This window comes from Blastomyces dermatitidis, assembly GCF_000003525.1.
Source record: "Blastomyces dermatitidis ER-3 genomic scaffold supercont1.14, whole genome shotgun sequence".
NCBI lineage: Eukaryota > Fungi > Ascomycota > Eurotiomycetes > Onygenales > Ajellomycetaceae > Blastomyces > Blastomyces dermatitidis.
In genome coordinates, this window is record NW_025544787.1 from 185,640 (window position 1) to 208,166 (window position 22,527).

The 22,527-nt window shown below is 31.2% G+C and overlaps 2 protein-coding genes across 2 annotated transcripts; both read left to right on the forward strand.

The window, feature by feature from the left end:
- Positions 1 to 1,320: 1,320 nt before the first annotated feature.
- On the forward strand, positions 1,321 to 1,955 carry BDCG_17924 (uncharacterized protein; the record flags this gene model as incomplete). The annotated part of the gene is made up of 2 exons (XM_045426967.1): positions 1,321 to 1,511; positions 1,553 to 1,955. 2 exons carry the CDS (start codon positions 1,321 to 1,323, stop codon positions 1,953 to 1,955), a joined length of 594 nt encoding a protein of 197 aa, XP_045282820.1.
- Positions 1,956 to 5,309: 3,354 nt separating this feature from the next.
- On the forward strand, positions 5,310 to 5,812 carry BDCG_17925 (uncharacterized protein; the record flags this gene model as incomplete). Its single annotated transcript, XM_045426968.1, has 2 exons — positions 5,310 to 5,545; positions 5,698 to 5,812. The coding sequence occupies 2 exons, from the start codon at positions 5,310 to 5,312 to the stop codon at positions 5,810 to 5,812; spliced, it is 351 nt and encodes a 116-aa protein (XP_045282821.1).
- Positions 5,813 to 22,527: the final 16,715 nt, after the last annotated feature.

Sequence of the window (22,527 nt, forward strand, 5' to 3'; positions counted from 1 at the left end):
AATTTTCAAAGTTTTTTGAACTGTGTTTGAAATTTCAAGTTTGAACTTGATCACTTTCTGTAGTTATCTAGCCTGAGTATGAAGAATTAACAGAACTTCTTCATTCATCTCACTCAGACACTGCTTTTCAAGAATTTTACTTGCTTTTTCAAGTTTCTGTATTTCAAGAACTTGTTATTTCTCTATCTCTTCTTTCTTTCTTCTCTTCAGAATTTCAATCTCAGGAATAGCATTTGAGAAAGTATCTTTTTTCACATCAACTGAGTGTACTTTTGAACTCATTGTTCTTACTCAATGAAAAGTTGGTCAGACTAATTCAATTGAGATATTTATTAAACTCTTTTGAATTGAACAGTTGATCAGACTGTTTCAATTAAGAGATCTCTAAGTCTGTTTTCAATTGAAAAGTTGATCAGACTATTTCAAAAGAAGAGTCACAGACTTTTATGTATAAAACACCTGATTTTTTTCACACTAGTTCAGTAACTAGGTTAGATTTTTGAAGAGAATCTAATAAACTAAAATTGATTTTTAAGATAAATCAATAAAATCTTTACAATCTCTTTCTTGAGATACAGTGAGGAAAAGTATGATATCAATTGATAGTAAATCAGATGATATGACAGTTTTTGAGAGAAAAACTGACAAAAAATAAATCAATTTTTTGAAGAGAAATTGATTAAAACTATTCAATTTTATTCTAAATTATCTAATTCTTCTCACACAACAGGTGTGCAACTCAAATCAGTTAATAAAGAGTGTAAAAAAGAATTAAGTATTAATAAAAGCTCTTCAGTCACTGAAAAAGTAATTCTTACTTAAAAGAATATGAAATTATGATAGAAAACAACTCTGTTTTTAATTCTTTGTAAGAATATTGTGTAAAACTCAGAGAAAAACATCTTACTTTTTTAAGAGAAGTAAAAAACTATTTCTAAAATCTTTTTTTTGCATTAACTGCTGCAGAAGAATGAGATAGAAACTGCTAAGATATGCACTACTATATACTCTCTATCAAGACTTTCTCTCTTCAGAGTCTTGATATTATAGAGAAAATAAGTCTGTTTCTATATAATAATATAAATATTGCCAGCGGGATGTAGAGGAACTGGTTATTTATATCTTAAAATAGAAGACTTTGTCAATGATTATATCAATATAGAGTTAATTCTTAAATTCAATAGAAATCTAGTGTTGCTGTTCTCAATTCCTTGCAGAATCTATTGAATATTGAGATATTAAAACTAGATTTAATATATCTCACTGTGCAGGGATCAAAGGCTCAGTCAGATCTTGGGGTATACTGATTTTATAGTTGTCATGTCTGCTGATTATGTATTGAGTACAGTTGCTGAGGTATCTTTTTGTACTTTTCTGTCGGGGATGGGCCAGATTGAGAGGGGTGGTACGAGGGCGAGACTTGGCGTTGATGTCCAGATACACCGAAGACAGACCGCGGAGGTTGCACTTCAGAAGTGGCTGTTGGTTATGTGCTTGATATTATCGCCGAGGTATCTTTTTGTATTTTTCTGCTGGGGATGGGCCAGATTAGGAAGGGCGGTACAACGGTGGGACTTGGCGTTGGTGTTTTGGAACATCAAAGATGGACAGGGTTTTCGCGGAGGTCACTTCTCAGATATCTCCACAACTACAGATCGGGGATCTTCCAAAATCGAGAAGATTGGTGCATATGGCTAGGTCTCTTCACCTTACAATTTGTATGGCACTTTGGCCCGGGGTTGTGGTGTGATAGGGGAGAACGGGGGATACTCCCACACAGGAGTTTCGAACAACGTCCGGTTCACGTTTGGCTGGATAACTCCACCACCACACAGGGTATGCGGTCGGCGATGGGGTCAGAATGCTCGTATGATCGAGGGCTTTTCGATGGATCTATCGGCGGGTTCTTATTCGAAAAATCGAGCGAGTTCGTGGTGGAGCGGTTGTCTAGTTAATATCATGTCTGGTCATAGTTTGTGTGAAAGTGATTGAAGAAGCTGCAAAGAAAATCTTTATTAAAGCAGATATCAATTAAATTCAATTTGATATGAATAAAACTGAGTTAATTCATTTCTTTTCTAGATTCAATAAGAAAGAACTATCTCTAACTCTTTTAAATAGAGAGATTAAACCCAGTGTAAATGTCAAATGATTAGAAGTATGGTTAAACTCCAAGTTAAATTTTAAATATCACATTCAACAAAGAACTGTCAAGACAGAAAGGCTATTAAACAACATAATCAGACTATCAAATACAGAGAGAGGTCTATTCTTCCAGGCTATGAGACAGTTATTTATATATAGCCTGTATTATTATTATTATTATTATTATTATTATTATTATTCTTCCATTATACTCATATGCAAGCGGAGCTTATGATGAGTCCTTGCGTGATGTTAAATACAGGTCAAGTGTTGATTATACAGGAGGAAATACAGGTGTTGAGACCATGCCAAGATAACAAGAACATAGGAAATACAAAGGAGTGACAATTAGATACATGCGATAATAACTTCCCAGCCCAGGAACATAGAGCGATTTTATTGAAGTGATTTGTACACCTCTGTATTTATTAGAAACCTGAGATGCTTGAGTTCCGGATTTAATGTATTCCCTGCGGGTTTCGAACTCACACACCTTGGTTTCCCACGTCAAGGTGCTACCAGGTGGCCGCATTAACCATTCAGTCACCGGGGCTAGCCTGTATTACATCAGTAGCTGATTATAAAGTTTAAGTTTGATGAAATAATCAAGAGAATTTCACTGAACTCTTTCAAAGTCTGTAAAACAGAGCCTTGAGAAGAATTCTGAAAGCATTCAAGTCATCTTCTATTAAAGTAATGGAAATTGAAGCTTCAATTTCTTCTTCTGCTATTAGATTTGAAAAGACCTGTATAAACTATACTCTGAGAGTTATAAAGATAAGCTCAAATTATATAATCAGAGAAAGAGTCTCTTCTTCATTTTCATTAATTAACTCTGAAAATGAACTGAATTGAAATAGATTTCTTGATTGAAATGAAAATAATTCTTCAAAGAAAATATCTTCTCAACTGTACAGACTATACTCTCTGATTAAAAATCAATTTTCTTCTTTAAATGTTAAAAAAGTGAATTATGAGAAGTTATCTCTCTGAAGAGAAAAGCTTGAATCTCTTATAGACTTATAAATAAGTGAACTATTAAAAGAGAAAGAATATGAATAGTATTTGAAGAGAATTTCTACAATCAATATAAAAGACTCTATTCTGATTTATTCAGATGACTCAAAAAATGAGAATCTGAATAGATTAGACACAGACATTGCTTATACTGAAGATAATATCAATTTTATCTCAGATTTCTGAAATCTAGGCTGTGAATCTGAAGTCTTTGATACTGAACTATTTGCAATAGTGAAAGCTTTCAAACTCATAGAAATAAAATCTTATAAAAGAGAAAATAGTTTAAAAGAGATATGAATATTCTCTGATAGTCAAGCTGCTTTAAAAAGACTTAGAAATAGTCAGATTTATAATAATTAAATGAATCTTGAACTGATCTTAAACTCTGTTTTGAAAATTTAAAAGAGAAGAATATCAAAGCTGATAATTTATTTACACTGAGTTTCTGCTTATATGAATATTCATGATAATGAATTGGCTGATTCAGCTGCAAAAAAGAGTACAGAATTAAGCAGATCTATTCAAAAAGTTATATTCTGATCTTTTATAAAGAGAAAAATAAAAGAATCTTGTTTAGATAAGTGAAATAAAAGCTGGCAGAAACAAAAGAAGAGTATACATTATTCAAGATTTGAAACAAAACTCAAGTGAAAATCTTGTTCAATTAAATGTAAAAAGAAAATATTCTCATCTATAATACAGCTGAAACTAGAATATGGCTATTTCAAATCTTATATACAAAGATTTGATGATAGATTTGACTCAATAGAATGCTCATTCTGCAATGCAAATGAGAATTCTGAGTATATTGTAATACACTGTGTGTTATATAATAGTCTCAGAGCCAGATTGAAAGAGAAGTATGATCTAAATCAATTAAATATGAGATTCTTATTCTCAACTGAGACAGGAATTAAATACTTAATAGACTTTCTATCAGAAACTTAAGCAGCTACAAGAAAATGACTAAATTCAGAATTATCTGAATATGAAGAGGAGGAAATCAACTAGATATAGTCTGTTAAAACAGCTATATACTATCTTTTAATAATTTGTTTTGTTACAGTCTCTCTTTACTTTATCTTTTTCTTTCAATTTCTTTCTATCTATCTATTTAATGTGTCTATCTTTAAGACTGTGTTCTATTTCTCTTTTCCTTTATCATGATATTGTCAAATGGTTTCAAAGTATCAGAAGATGTTAAAACACTGCAATTTATAAATAGTTCTTATATTCTGAGCTGGAATTTTCTGATTTTGCATATCTGAAATTGATGAATGTATAATAGTTAACTTTACAGATATAGGAAAAACTCTGAGAACTAAAATTTCTCAGATAGATGTCATAGTCTCTGACTGCATACATCTATAATTGAAGAATAATAATAATAATAACTGTAGCTGTTTCTGTATATCTCTGAAAGCTGTTAATAGTTTCTTTATCTCTTTATATTTGATAAGTTAATAATATATTCTGATGCACTTCTTCTTTCATCATTATCATCATCATTATCATTATCATCATTATCATTATCATTATCATTATTATTATTATCATCATTATTATCATTATATCATTGCCTGTCTTCATCTCTTTCTCAATACTCATTAAAATTAATCATATCATTTCTTTTCAAATATTTTGCAGTCCTGCGGACTACCAAGGCGTGTGAGCACTGTCACAGATTGAAGAAAGAGGAGAAGAAGATATTCAAGTACAGAGAGACAGATCACAAGATACATTATAATACCTTGAAGAGACTTTGTAAGAAAGTAGAATAATAATGATTTTAAGTAACACTTCTGATAGATTTAGACTGAACTAAGTATAGAAATAATACAGATGACACTGCTCATGAGAGATTGAAAAAGAAGACAGTAAAGAGTCTCATACAGTAGTGATGAAATCAGAAGAAGTTCTGAGAATGATTTGAGATTAAGATAAAGAGAGAGAGGAAGAAGAAGAGCATTACTATAAATAAGCAGTAACAGAAGAAGATTGAGAAGATATTAAAGTGAAAGATAAAGAAGTCAAAACTGATAAGTTTTTTATTAAGAGATAATAATTTTTGATAATACTTCTGTTCTCTAATTGATTAGCAGAAGCTAGCAGAGAAGGGAATTAAAGCCTTATTCAGATCTTGAATGCACTTTATAATTCAGAATATTGAGAAGACAGTTCTACTCTCTAAGTATGTCAATCTGCTTACTGCTGAGATGGAACTCAAGACAGAAGATCAGAAAATGCAGGATTTTAAGATGCAGATTAATCTGACTGAGAGAGAGCAGCAGAAACTCTTCTCTGAGAAGGCAGCAGAGAGAGATTTTAAGATGATTATCATCTCAGATGAGAAGAAGAAGAAGAAGAATAAGAATAAGAAGTGAATTATGAAGAATGATAAGAAGAATGAGAAAGAGAAGAAAGATAATGAGTTGAAAAAGTTTTTTTCTTTTTATATTAGTTAGTTATAAGTTCATAACTATTAGTTAATAATTGAAATTAATTTTAAGTTTTTAAAAATTATTGTACAAGTTATAATCAATTTGTGGTTCAGAAGAACGTACGACTGTCGGATAATAACACAGCCGCTTCCGAACTACTAGCGTACGCGTATGAGTGTAAAGGGGCCATAGCGGCCGCTAATTAAATTAGTGTACAATATTACAATATATAAGAAGCCAGTGTACGCCTGTAATCATACACTGGCTTAAGCAATCTTTGAATTACATCTGGTAGCATGTCTAAAAACCAGTGAGAAGCACAGGCTTCTTCAGAGTGTGATAATTTCATCTACAAAGCAATTTGTAGTTATCATGCCAGTGTGGTTCTAGAAATGCCTCAAAAGATAGTGTATGAAGAGCAGTGAGTGAAAGAGCATCTGATTAATACTGCTTTGCTTATTGAGAGAAAACTTCACACTCAGATGCATGTCACATATGAGATGTGAATAGATGAGATATGAGAAAGAAAATGAGAGCAGTGAACCAGATTCAAAGAAGTTCACTCTCTACTTAAAAGAAGGATAAAAGAGAAAGTGATCATCACCAGAGTCATACAATAATAACAGAAATCATATAATGATATAGTGATATAACAATAGACATTATATAATTAACCAGAAATCACTGAAATGAATACCTTCTCTAATCAATATGAACAACACCCTTCTCTGCTATCTGAACTGAAAGATATACAGAACCTCTCAGAGAGTTTACTTAAAGCAGTAAGAAAAGCAGCTGAGATCACTGAACTGAAATTGAAGCTTCATACATGTATGAGAATTCTAAATGAGATTGAGGCCTTGCATACACAGTGACAGGCTGAGATGAAAGTTAAACAACAATTGACATTCACTGCAGATTAAGCATTCACTATAAAGAGTTTCACTGACACAATTATCATCATCAATAAGAATAGAGAAAATCAGATCTTAGATCTGCAGCAGAAGATTAAACATTTACACAGACAGATAACTATATCAAATCTGAAGATCTTATCATAATTATTCATGATCTCTTCAGAAGCATACACATCATCAGAGACTGCTGCACAGAATGAGAATCTGAGTATGAAATACATCAAGTCAGAAGATCTGCTGAAGTTATCAAGCTTCAATAGTAACTGAAAAAATAATGCTATAATCAGCTGACTAAGTCAGATGCAATCATATTATCAGATTGAATGTGAACTCACAGACAGACAGTTAACAGAATTTTAACAAGTTTTAAGATCTGCTGTGTTTCTATACAGAAAAGCAAAGTCATTATAAATAGCTGATGAAAAGATAAATCTTACAGACTCAGAGTGATATTCATTTTCATGAACATGAAATGAGTTTTTCAAATGAATCTTACACAACTTTGAGAAAGTGAATATATAAGATAAGTATTACAAATACTTCACTGAGTGTAGATAAGTGAGCAATCTTACATCATACTTCACACACTTCAGCTTACACTATCTTACATTGAATGAAGAGCTTTCAATCTCTTTCTGTTTACAGATCTTCATTCATGATCTTACATCTGAGTTGAGAGCAGAATGAAAATGCTTAATCTCACAGTCAGACACAGTGAAGAAAGCATATAACATTCTCATTATACAGAAACAAGCAAGTCAATTGCAACAGAAAATACTGCAATTGAGTATACTTCAGTGAAGAACAGATAATCAGACTTCTATAACACAAGTCACACACTCAGATGTAATGAATCTAGATCTGAATATCATCACTAAAGCACTGAATTCTCTGAAAAAGGAATTCTCTGAGTGAAAACCTTGATATTATAAGTATCAAGCTTGCTTCAACTGCAGATGTCAAAATCATGATGCAAAAGATTGCACTCAGCATGCACAGTCAAGAGAAGCAAGAGAGTCAAAAAACTAGCAGAATCAGTGAGTTTGAAGACACTTGCTGATATTCTATGAAAAGTCTTCAAAGTGAAAGAGATGCCTGTATTAGATGACTCTCTGAATTCTGTGAATGCAAAGAAGAAGCAGGCTTCTAAATAAGATACAGGCAAGAATGAAGTGAACACTCATCTTAATATCTTAAAGCCTGAAATGTTAATGTATAGAGAGCACTTGAGTAAGAATTAAGAGATGACTGCAAAAGTGTTAGCAGATACAGAAGCTTCTACACAATATATTAATAATTATATGATTTGAAGATTGAAAGAGATTCACTGAGTGAAGAATTCTCAATGCATAAGATTATCTGATAACTGATATTTGATATTATCTGCAAGAGTAAGAGTTTCCTTGCACTTCAGAAAATGATCTTGCTATATTTAAGTGTGAGAGCTGCAGAACATGAAATACAATCTTATTCTCAGACTCAATTGATTTCAAAGATTCAATCTGCAGATTCAATGATGTACATGTCATATACAGTTAATCAATAGAAAGAAAATGGTTTATACAATTCTATCAACTGATATGAGAAGGACATTTCACATTTCTGATATAGAAGAGTTAAATCTGCTTATACATTAACAAGTAAAGAGAACAATTCATAAGATCTTATCTGAAAGCATTCTGTATGTCATACAGAACTCAGAAGTGAAGAAAACCAAGATAAAGAATATACAGAAGAACAAGTATATAAAGAAGCTTCTGAAGAAGTATGAAAAGATCTTTCAAACAGATCTTTCACTGAAATTATCATCAGAACAAGGATTTGTACATGAGATTGACACAGAGGACACAAAAACAGTCAATCAGAATGTGTACTCTCTGTCACAAACACATCTTGAAGAACAGAAGTGTCAGATCACAGACCTTCTAGAACATAGTCTTATACAATTCTTATCAAGCATGTGAGGCTTTCCAGTTCTATTCATGAAAAAGATGAGTGAAGAGTGACAGATGTGTATCAATTATTAAGCACTTAACAAGCTTACAATCAAGAATGAATATTCACTGTCACAGATTCAACAACAGTTGAATACAGTCAGAAACACCTGATATCTATCAAAGATCAATCTTCTCTCAGAATACTGACAGATCTGTGTAGACAAACTGTCAGTCTCATGAACTATGTTTAATATATAATGAGAGAAGTTCAAATTCCTAGCAATGCCATTCAGTCTGACAAATATGTCTGTCATCTTTCAAATGATGATGAATATAATTCTTCATAAACAGAATAGAATCTCATGTCTTATATATCTCAATGATATTCTAGTCTTTTCAAACTTATATAACAAATATCTGAAGCATCTCAATGAAGTGCTTATAACTCTGACAGAGTATAAGCTCTATATCAAATCAATCAAGTGTGTGTTTAAAACAGAAGAGTTGAAGTTTGTAGAACATGTAGTAAGTGATGACTGTATACACCTCATCTCAGAGAAATTGAATATCATAGTGAATTGATCACAGTCAAGAAATGTACATTATATATGACAGTTTCTTAAGTTGATCTCATACTACTGCAGATTCATCAAGGATTTTGCATGAATATCTGCATCACTCTCAGACCTCTTAAGAGAAACAGATGCAAATCTGTGAAAGAAGAAGTTTTATTCAATCATCTGAAATGTCACATGCAAAGAGGCTTTTCTCACACTGAGAGAATACATAATAACATTCTCAGTGCTTATTCAATCAGATTGTGATAAACCTTTCTATATCAAGACAGACACATCTGAATGAGCTATCAGAGACACTCTTCTACAGATGAGTAAGAACAGCAAGCTGCATCTGATGACATACAATGATAGAAAACTATCAGATACTGAGCTTAATTACTCAGTACATGAAAAGAAATTGCTAGCAATCAAGCACACACTGACATTGTGAGATAGATATATTGATAACAAGCATATGACAATGATGATCATGAATCACAAAAGTCTTGTCTATCTATAATCAATAATAAAACCTTTCAAATGCTTAGCATGTTAAATCTCAGAGTTCTAAGCATACAATCTTCATATCAAATACTGAAAAGAATCAGACATAGTAATACTGAATGCAATCAGTTACAGACTCAATTTCATGAGTGAGAGTTCTGTAAACCAGGTATAAGAGATGTTTGTATTAAACACACTGAGAGAATGCAAGGAATCAGAATGAGTGAACATCATGATCTCTCACTTAAAGAATGACAAGATATTGAATGACAAGTGTCTCATGAGAGTAGTAGAAGAGATGCTTTCAAACTTCAAGCTGAGAAAATTAAGAAATGAAAACAATGTTGTGCTTTATTACAATCTAGAATATGCAGAAGCTCCCTATCTAGAACCTTCATTTAGACATGACTTAGTGACTTATATGCACAAGGAATTCAGCCACTTAGAAAGCCCTGAACTCATGAGTGTACTCAAATCAAGAGTATACTGACTAAGTATGACTGAGAATATTCAGATGTACACTTATGAGTGCCTGAATTGCCAGGTTGTGAAAGAATCTAAGAAAGAATTAGAACACAAGAAAGTGCAACATCAGATGAAGTGTACAATACAATCATTTGAACAATGAGAAGTGAATCTCATAGACATATTGTCACAAATGTCAAATGAAAACTGATGAATAATCACTGCTATTGATTACACTACTGGCTGACCAGTCACAAAAGCAGTTTCAGAGGCAATAGAGAAGATGATGATGAAGTTTCTATATGATGAGATCTATGTCAACTATGAAATGCTGTGTGAGATTCTAACTGATAATGATGCAAATCTCATGAGAGAAGCAGTGAGGCATTTCATGAGCCAGTTACAGACAAGATATCATAGAACAACATCATATCATTCACAGACAAATAGAAAGATAAAACACTTGAATGAAATCTTGAGTAACATGCTGACAAAATATCTAGTGAGTAAGTCTATGAGACTATGAAATGAATATCTCAGACAGACACTATTAATCACATGAATTCAGCAGCATGCAGTCTTCAAGCATTCATCATTCTACCTGTTGTATGAATTGCATCCGCGCATCTCAGAGAATGCTTCAGAAAAGATGAGAGAGGAAACAGCAGTTACAGATGCAGCAGTTACAGACACAACAGTCACAGACATGAAATCAAGATTGAAAGAGATCAATCACACACATGCAAAAGCTAACAAGTTACTCCTGAACTGAGCAATTCAATTGAAAAGAATATGAGACTCACTTATTAAGAAATTAAGTCTCAAGATAAGAATGTGAGTTCTTATATACAATGAGAGTTCTGAGAAGTTTCAACCTAGATAATTTAAGTCATATAAAATACTCAAATCACATTCTCTGAGAATGTACATATTGAAAGAATCAGAGAAACAGATCTTATACAACTTAATCAATGATTCATAACTTATGAAAGTAAAGATACAAGATCTGAGCAGATTATAGTTATCTACAGCACTATTGTCAGTATTGAAAAAGAAAAGACTTATAATTGAAAAGTCTCACAAAGTAAGAGAAATTATAGACACTTACAAATCAGATGATCTCACTTATTTCAATCTTTCCACAATTATAAGAAAAGAATGAGAAGAAATGAAGAAATCAGGTGAATATCACACTTTAATAAGTGATGAGACTGTAGTTAATTGTATGATAACATGTCACAGACAGCAGATACAACACAGTAAAGAGCAGTCTCAAAGTGACAGACTTGTATATAAGTCAGATCATAGAAGAAAAAGAAATTCAGAGTTGAATTCAACTGTTTACATCAGTTCAATTACAGAGATTACAGAGAATAAACTATCTGAAACATCTGCAGACATGTGAGATCAAGTCATCTCAATCTCTGAGAACACTCAGAGATCAGATAAGGTTAGTTTCAATGAGCTGTTCACTGTAGTGATCTGAGTGAGTAAAGAGAGACAGTATAATGTATAAGACAGAATCATAAAAAGTTGAAAGCTGCTGAACTTAGTCATCAAACACTGTATTATATAGAGATTGTGTAAGAGTAGTGACTAGCAGATAGAGAAAAAGTATAAGAAAAGAGATAATGAATTAATCATCAACTATAAGAGTCAGCTGCAAAAGACAAATGTTATCATACATATCTCATTCATTTTCATACACTACATATTTAATCTATTTCCAACATCACGCCACCCGAAAAACACCAAAAAAAAAAAAAAAGAAAATCTCAAAACTCAAGATTCACAAGGGATTCAAGGGCTGCAAGTCACTCTCATAACAATATTATACATGCCTCTGATTCCTCTACTGCTCTGCACACAACATTAATGTCATTTATCACAAGATTGACTGAAATGTCAATATAGAAATGCGCACATGTACATGTAGAGAAATAAGAGAAGAGCATGAGACCCGCAGAACCAGGAGTCAGAGCAGAGAAGACAGAGACAGAAGAAACAGAAGAAGAAGAGAACACAGAATCAGACAAATGACAGAAGTCATCTAAGGCTGAACACTTACAATTCAGTGTGTGCACAACCTTCTTCACAGAGAAGGAAGAAGAAGCAATAGAAGAAGCTTGAGAGCAGAAGAGAGTAGTCTCAGCAGTGTTGTCATCTTCAATTAAAATGATCTCTGATGCTGGAGTAACTAAGAACTATTATTAGCATACAAAATTATAAAAACAGAGATAATAATTACTGAATGAACACCTGCTGACCTTAGAATTGTATGCACAATTACAACATACATGAGGCTTCTCAGAAAGAGAGAGAGAGATACAGAGAAATGCAGAAAGCAGAACACAGCATGCAAACAGCTCATTCTCATGACAACATCTCAGACAAGACATATGAGCCTCACGCCTGTGAGTGTAAAAGAGTATAATATTCACATTCTCATTTCTGAAAACATGAATATCTTTTATCTGCATCATAAAGTCAGATAACAGACATCAGAGAATAGACTGATACAGATTTATCATTCTGAAGAAATTCATCAGAGCAGATATCTCTGTAATATTGAACTTTACAGTTATAAAAAGCTTCTTAATATCTATGAACATCATGACTTCATGCACAGCAAAACTCATAACAATTTCTTCTAAGAACAGGAAAATCAGTGTCAGATTAAAAAGATGAAAAGAAAAAGACTTACAATCTTAACACTGTTGAGAGAGAGAGTGATTCTCTGATATGAATGAACAATTATCTCATTATGAATATTTAAAATGAATGTAATAATCAGCATCTGTAACTGAGCTTCAGATAGTTATATCATACACAGTTTTTATACAATAAATTGTTCTGAGAGTCAGCAAGAAGAGCAGAAGCATACACACTGAGAGACATGATTCATTAAGCCTACACAACATCTCCTTGAAACAGGGAGAGCTGATAACAAAGACAGAGACAGCAAAACCAGAGATCACAGAAACAGGGGTAGTGAGAGCAGAAGAATCAGACACAGAGGCAGGTGTAGAAGATTGAGAGAGAGCGGCAGAGAAAGAAACAGAGAGAGCAAGAGAAGACACAGAAGACTCAGTCATACATGATATGAGCAATTTCTTCATTATCGCGTCCTTCAGATTCTTGATCAATGATTTAACATTGAGTTCACTATCATCAGCAGACATGAATCTGTCAACATGTGAAGATTCTACACAAATAAAAACAACATATCAGCATCTGTGTCCACGCAAAATCATGCCAGAAAACATGATCAGAAACTCACTGAGAAGAGAAACAGTCAAGAACATACAAGAAGATGAAGAGAATGTATAAGAAGATGAAGAAGATGTGTTATCATTCATGATAATATATTATTCTGATGATTGTTAGAAGATAAACAAGTTCTGATCATGTTTCACAACATGTTACACTTACTGCTAATAAACTGCTCAGTATGAACACTATGATGACACTTGTTGTGAGAACAGAGAGTCATTGCCAGAAATATATACAATATGATAGATGAACAGATAGAAAGAGTTGAACAGAAGAAGAAGTAGAAATCTTGAATAATGATGACATTCAATGATGATGAAATGAAGAAGATGATTGAAGAATGAGAAAAGTTAGTGAATAAGTGATATAATATAATGAAAGTTTCTTTGTGAGAGTGTACACAGAATACTAGCTGAATCAGAGATAGATCACACAATTGTGAAACACTAGTGGCAAGCTAATTCATATGAAGCTAGAGCATATGACATAGTCACATGAGTGTGATCAAATCTGATGAGAGAGAATGTGATTCAGAAGAACATACAACTGTCAGATAATAACACAGCTGCTTCTGAACTACTAGTATACACGTATGAGTGTAAAGGGGCCATAGCAGCCGCTAATTAAATTAGCATACAATATTACAATATATAAGAAGCCGGCGTATGCCTGTAATCGTACGCTGGCTTAAGCAACCTTTGAATCACAAATTATCAATATCAGGAATAATATATATATATATATTCAACTATCATATCACTATAATGTATAAGTATTAACATTTTTTCAACATTGATATTTACAATATTAATATATTTTTAATGATATTATCTGATAATGCAATTTAATAACACTCTCTTTCATAATATTAATATATTTCAAGAAATATGACAGAGATTAATTAAGATTGTTTGTTTACTTTTATACATTAATGATATTCAATCTGAGTTAGTACTAAAATTATAACTAAGCTAAGAAAGAAGATTATTTTCTCTTATATTAATTCTTCTTACACATATCAGTGATCAGTTATTGAAAATAAATTATTATCTTTCTTAAATTATTATCATATCTTCTGAATTCACTTCTTTCACTTCTTTTACTTCTATTGAAGATTCACAAACTCTTCAAGAAATCACTGTGAATTACAAAGTCTATATTGTTTACAATTCAACACAGAATACTCTCTTTCAATTATAATAAATAATCACTTCATTCTTCATATCTGATTCCAGGTCATGAAATTTATGAAAAACTCAACACAAACACTGAGATAAACTATGAAATAATTATTAACAGATTGTATTACAGATTACTGAAGAGTTATCTCTCTGCTACAATTACTGTAACTTCATTCAGAAATATTCATTATAAACTGATTATAACTCTGAAGAAATTTCTCAATATCTGAAGTCATCAGAATACAGATAATAAAAGAAAAATAATCAGAAAATTACTACTGAGCTGATAAGTTACTCTATCAGATAATGATTTTTAATAACACTAACTTTCTAATTTGAAGAAAATCATGTGAAAATAATTATATATCAGTACTCTGATTTCATAACTCTCATCTGATAACTTCTGTGAATAATTACTTTATATATATATATCTCTGAATCTTTCTCTTTGATCAATTGAAAACCTCAAATTCTGAACACTTCTTCAAATACTTAATTTAAATCTTCATATTTTACATTGATTCTGTCTTCAGTTCAATCTCAAGATACACTACAAAGTTAATATACAATATCTAGAATCAGAGTTGAAGAATCATTGAAGAGTGTCTCTCACAGTGAATGTATAAACTAGTACAAATAATCTTGTATTTATAAGAGTTACATGTTATTATATTGATGAGAACTGAACTTATCAAGAGACATTAATTGAATTTGAATCATTAATCAGTAGTCATACTGAGAATTATATGACAGAGATATTAATGACTGTGATTAAAAATAACTATTGAGATATTAGTCTTAGTTTTCTTATAATTATAACTGATAATGCTGTGAATAACTACACTATGATGAACAGCTTAAAGCAAAAATTGACTTTGCATTTCTGAAAGAATAAACAAGGTCATATTCTCTGCATTGCTCATGTGATTCAACTTGTGATACAAACACTGATAAAGAATCTTAACATTGAGATGAAGAATAATGAGATGACTGATTCTTGAGATGAGAATGAGATGAAAGTGATTACTCAAGTAACTTTTATATTCACTTTATAAAAGATAATATTTTTTGATAACACTTTTTAATATTACTTTTTAATAATGCTTTTTGATAATACTACTGTTAATTTTGAATAGATTAACTAATAATTTAAATATCATAGATTTGAAACATTGTTAATGTGATTTGTATCTTCTCTAAATAATAATAACAATTTCATAATATTTAATAAATAAACAAATCAGTCACATCACTGAATATGATATAGAATGTTAGAATATAGTGAAGTTTAATATATAAGATAACTGTTCAGACTCTTTGATTGTATCAGATAATTAATCATTGAGTATAATACTCTGATTGAGAAAAGATTCAGACATTGAAACTTTCTGATATGAAGTGAACTCAGTTGAAATATATGATTGATTTACTGTTTCAGTTTTATAAGATAATAAAGACAGTCTCAATCACTTGTACATCAATGCTGCAGTCAGTCTGATAAGTGTATAACAGTTTATTTACTCATCTTAAGAAGCAGTTGAATCACTTAAAAAGAAATTCAGTCTGAGATAATACTATAGTGCAGGCTATTAGTGCTGCAAGAGATGAACTAGCATATTATTACAGCAAAACTGAACAATCTTTTGCAGAGTACTATACTATAGCAGCTCTACTAGATTTCTTCTGTCAAGTTAATATCTACACTTCTCAAGATTGAACAGAGAAGAAATGAGACTTATATGTTAAATTAGCCTGAGACTACTACAATGTCAACTATCAGAGATTTAAATGAGTAGATGTTAGAGATGTGAAGACAGTGAAATACAATTCTCTAGTAAGTAACAATCTTTGATAACACTTTATATCACATAGAACTATAATACTAAGTTTGAAACAGAACTTGTATATATTAATTACAACTGAAAATCAGACAAAACTACATACTTATAAAACTGAATTTAACTACTATCTTCAAGATAATTCAACAAATTTACGCATCAAATCAATTCTAGAGTTATGAAAAATTGTTGAGAGTATATATTCAACTATTGTACTGATAATGCATGATATTCTGACAATTTCATTGACAGAGATGAAAATGAAGTAAAAGTTCAACTCAAGTCAAGATATTTATTACTATCACTGAGAACAATTATAAGAAGAAACAATCAAGAAACTCATGATTATAAAACATGAAATTATCAGACAGTTTAATATCTCTGATCACAGTATATCAGAGAAGTGTAGTTTTTATAAGAAAGTAAAGAATAAACTTGTACAAGAATGTATTTAGTTGTTTCATAAGTGTTATTAATAATTGTTATCAAATTCTGATTATATAAGCAATCACTGAATGAACTGAATGAGACTGAATTTAATCTTCAGTCTCAGTCTCATTCTGATTTTGAAAGAATGATTATCTTTCATAGTTTATTCTGAGAAATTACTCTCATTTCACTGTTCTTGAATTAAATCTGGTCATTTTTCATGCCATTTCTCTCAGAAATGGTTCATTTTCAGATTTTTTTAAGGCTTGATTCTGGTGAGACTCACGCTAAGAAATGTATGAGACCAGATCAAATGAGATCAAATGTGAAATTCATGATCTCAGCGGCCAGTCTAATTATCATATATCATCAGATACAGCTTGCTGTTCTTATTCATCTGTAGAAGAGCGCCTTTAATAGCTCATTTAGATATATTCATCTTAATGTAGAAAGGTTTATCACAATCTGATTGAATAAGTACTGAGAATGTTATTACATATTCTCTCAGTATGAGAAAAGCCTCTTCATACACAGTATTTGAGATAATTAAATGAAACTTCTTCTTTCACAGATTTGTATTCATTTCTCTTAAGAGATCTGAGAGTGATACAGATATTCATGTGAAATTCTTGATAAATCTGTGATAATATGAGATCAATTCAAGAAACTATTATACATAATGTACATTTCTCAGCTGCAGTTAATTCACTATGACATTCAATTTCTTCAGAATAAGATGTATACAGTCATCACTCACTACATGTTCTATAAACTTCAACTCTTTCATTTCAAATACATACTTTATTGATTTAATATGAAGCTTATACTCTGTCAGAGTTATAAGCACTTCATTAAGATGCTTCAGATATTCATTGTATGAGTTTGAAAAGACTAGAATATTATCAAGATATATGAGATATAAGGTTTCATTCTATTTATGAAGAATTATATTCATCATCATTTGAAAGATGATAGATGCATTTATTAGACTGAATGACATTGTCAGAAATTCAAACTTTTCTCATTGTATATTAAACACAGTTCATAGAACTGATAGTTTATCTACACAGATCTATCAGTATTCTGAGAGAAGATCAATCTTTGATAAATATCAGGTATTTTCAACTGTATTCAACTGTTATTGAATTCATAACAATGAATATTCATTCTTGATTGTAAGCTTGTTAAGTGCTTGATAATTAATACATATTTGTCACTTCTCATCTGTCTTTTTCATGAATAAGACTGGAAAGTCCCACGCACTTGATAAGAATTATATGAGATCACATTCTAGAAGATCTGTGATCTGACACTTCTGTTCTTTGAGATGCATTTGTGACAGAGAATACACATTCTGATTGACTGGTTTTGTGTCCCCTGTGTCAATCTCATGTATGAATTCTCATTTCAGCAGCAATTCTGATGAAAGATCTCTTTGAAAGATCTTCTTCAGAAGCTTCATTATATACTTATTCTTCTGTATATTCTTTATCTTGATTTCCTCTGCTTCTGAATCTCATATGATATACAGAATGCTTTCAGATGAGGTCTTGTGAATCATTCTCTTTACTTATTAATGTGTAAGCAGATTTAACTCTTCTATATCAGAGATGTGAAATGTTCTTCTTATATCAGTTGATAGAATTATATGAATCATTTTCTTTCTATCAGTCAACTGTATATAACATGTACATCATTGAATCTGTGAATTGAACCTTTGAAATCAATTGAGTTTGAGAATAAGATTATATTTCATATTCTGCAGCTCTCACACTCAAATATAGTAAGATCATTTTTCAAAGTGCAAGAAAACTCTTACTCTTGCAGATGATATTAAATATCAGTTATCAGATAATCTTATACATCAGAGATTCTTCACTCAGTGAATCTCTTTCAGTCTTCAGATTATATAATTATTAATATATTACATAGAAGCTTCTGTATCTACTAACACTTTTACAGTCATCTCTTGATTCTTACTCAAGTGTCTCTTATACATTAACATTTCAGGTTTCAAGGTATTGAGATAAATATCTGCTTTATCATCCTCATCTGCATCTTATTCAGAAGCCTGCTTCTTCTTAATATTTATAGAATTCAGAAAATTATCTAATACAGACATCTCTTTCACTTTAAAGACTTTTTATAGAATATTAGTGAGTGTCTTCAAGCTCACTAATTCTGCTAGTTTTTTAACTCTCTTGCTTCTCTTGACTATGCATACTGAGTGTAATCTTTTATATCATGATTTTGACATCTGCAGTTGAAGCAAGCTTGATACTTGTGATATTAAGATTTTCACTCAGAGAATTTCTTTTTCAGAGAATTCAGTGCTTTAGTAATAGTATTCAGATCTAGATTCATTATATTCAGATGTGTAACTTATATTATAGAAGTCTGATTATCTGTTCTTCACTGAGATATACTTGATTACAGTATTTTCTGTCATAATTGACTTACTTATTTCTGTATAATAAGAATATTGTATACTTCTTTCATTATATCTGATTACAAGATTAAGCATTTTCATTTCACTCTCAACTCAGATGTAAGATCATGAATGAAGATCTATAATCAGAAAGATGTTAAAAGCTCTTCATTCAATACAAGATAGTATAAGCTGAAGTGTGTGAAGTATAATGTAAGATTACTCACTTATCTACACTCAGTGAAGTATTTATAATATTTATCTTATATATTCACTTTCTCAAAGTTGTGCAAGATTCATTTGAAAAACTTATTTCATATTTATAGAAATGAATATCACTTCAAGTCTGTGAGATTCATCTTTTTATCAGTCATTCATAATAACTTTGCTTTTTCATGTAGAAACACAGCAGATCTTAAGACTTGTTAAAATTCTGTTAACTATCTGTCTGTGAGTTCACATTCAATCTGATAATATAATCAATTATATCTGACTTAGTCAGCTGATTGCAGCATTATTTTTTCAGTCATCATTGAAGCTTAATAACCTTAGCAGATCTCTCAGCTTGATATACTTCATACTTAAATTCTCATTCTATGCAGTGATCTCTGATGATGTGTACACTTCTGAAGAGATTATGAATAATTATAATGAAATCTTCAGATTCAGTGTAATTATCTATCTGTATAAATATTCAATCTCTCACTGCAGGTCTAAGACCTGATTTTCTCTATTCTTATTAATAATGATGATTATATCAGTGAAGCTCTTCATAGTAAATACTTGATCTGCAGTGAATGTTAATTATTGTTTAACTTTCATCTCAGTCTGTCACTGTGTACACAAGGTCTTGATCTCATTTAGAATTTCTATATATATATAAAGCTTTGATTCTGATTCAGTGATTTCAGCTGCTTTTCTTACTACTTTAAGTAAATTCTCTGAGAGATTCTGTATATCTTCTGATTCAGATAGCAGAGAAGAATGTTATTTATATTAATTAGAGAAGATATTCATTTCAGTGATTTCTTATTAATTGTATAATGTCTATTATTATATCACTGTATCATTATAAAATTTCTGTTATTATTGTATGACTCTGATAATAGTCACTCTTCTCTTTTATTCTTCTTTTGAGTAGAGAGTGAACTTCTTTGAATCTTATTCACTGCTCTCATTCTTTTTCTCACATCTCATCTATTCATATATTATACATGACATTTGTCTGAGTGTGAAGTTTTCTCTCTACAAGTAAAGCAGTATTAATTGAATACTCTTTCACTTACTGCTCTTTATATGCTATCTTTTGAGACATTCTAGAATCACACTGATATAATAACTATGAATCACTTTATAAACAGAATTATCATGCTCTGAAGAAGTCTGTGCTTCTCACCAGTTTTTAGACATACTATCAGATATGATTCAAAGATTGCTTGAGTCAGTATATAATTACAGGCATACATCAGCTTCTTATATATCATACATTAAATTAATTAGTGGCTGCTATGGCCTCTTTACACTCATAAGCAAGTTCGGAAGCGGCCGCATTATTATCCGACGGTTGTACGTTCTTCCGAATCACACATGCAAAGTGACTATATATCAGATCTCAAAATAAAATCATGACTTGAAAAAAATAAGAAAGTGATCTCATTTGATTTCATTTCATTTCATTCTTGATATGAAGTTACTATTTTTAGACATTTTAAGGTTTTTTTTAGACTATTTTTAATTTTTTAAAAAGTAACACTTTTTGATAACACTTAAATGAGATTTAAAGTTATTTAAAGTAATAAAAAATAATTTAAATTAAGAAGTGAAAATCATAATCTCATTTAAAAAATGTAATAAGAGTAGATAGTAAGTCTCACTGAAACAGTATAAGACTACTATTTAATATTAGAACTATGTAATGAGATCTGTTGAATTGATAATGAAACTATCAAAAATTCTGATTCTGATTTCAGACACGGTTATACAGTCAGTCTAATATACATCTGTAATCTTATATTAACTTGAGAAACTTTTAAATCATAATTAAATGAAATTACTTTGTTAATTTTTTAATTATAGTTTTGTTTTAAAATTTAATTAATATTCACTTTTTATATTTTTTTAATAACTAGTCTCAGTGAAATTCATGCTAAGAAATATATAAAATCAGATTAAATAAAATTAAATATAAAATTTATAATCTTACTAATTAGTTTAATATTTATACTGTGAAAATATCTCTTTCTAAGAAAAATTAAATTATATTCAGTATATTTTAAAAATAACTGTTAAATTTATCAGAGATAATTAGATAGCTTACAGACTGTATAAGTGTTTTTTTTTAAAATTAATTATTACAGAGTAATTAAATTAATAATTTACAGAAGAGAATAATCTCTCTATATATTATAGAAAAACTAACTTTTTCAAGTAAAATGCTCTATAATATAATCTCATATAATATCATATACATCTTATTAAATTCATTTAATAAGATTGAACAGCCAGCTCTGTAGTTTATACAGCTCTGATATTAATCTTCATTCTTTTCTTTATAGATGTTCTCTACTGTATTTACATTCTTTATACTCTTGTCTACTTCTCTACATTCAGTACAATCTATACATTCATTACAATCTATACATTCATTAATATACTCTATTTATTATAGAAAAACCAACTTTTTCATGTAAAAAACACTGTAATGTGACATCATATATATTCTATTAAAAATCAATCTTTAAATCTTCATTCTTTTTTTTATTCTGCTTCTTTTATATATTCTCTACAGTACTTACATTTCTTATACTCTTCTCTATGTTCATTTTATCAAATGCTCTGTAACATAATCTCTTTGAATTCAGATGAGATTGAAGAGCTGGCTCTGCAGCCTGTACAGCTCTGATTAATCTGATAATGATGATAGAGATGATACAGGGTGGAAGAGAGTGATTAGAGTGATAGGGGTGGTCGGGGTGGTAAGAGGGAGGTAGAGGGGTAGAGGTAGAGGGTGGAAGTGGTAGAGGGGGCTGCGGGGCGGTAGGGGCGGTGGTGGTGGTAGAGGGGGTAGGGGGTGGAAGGGGTGGAAGAGGTGGTAAGAGGGGGTAGGGTGGAAGTGGTAGAGGGGGCTGCGGGGCGGTAGGGGCGGTAGAGGCAGTGATGGTGATAAAGGGGGTAGGGGGGACTACGGGGCGGTAGAGGTGGTGGTGGTGGTGGTAGAGAGGGTAGGGGTGATAGGGGTGGTAGGGGGGGTAGGGTGGAAGTGGTAGAGGGGGGCTGCGGGGCGGGTAGAAGGCGGTAGAGGCGGTTGCTGGTGATAAAGGGTGTAGGGGGTGTAAGGTGTGGTTAGGGGAGGGTAGAGAAGTGGAAGTGGGGGCTGCTCAAGCAGCCAAAGC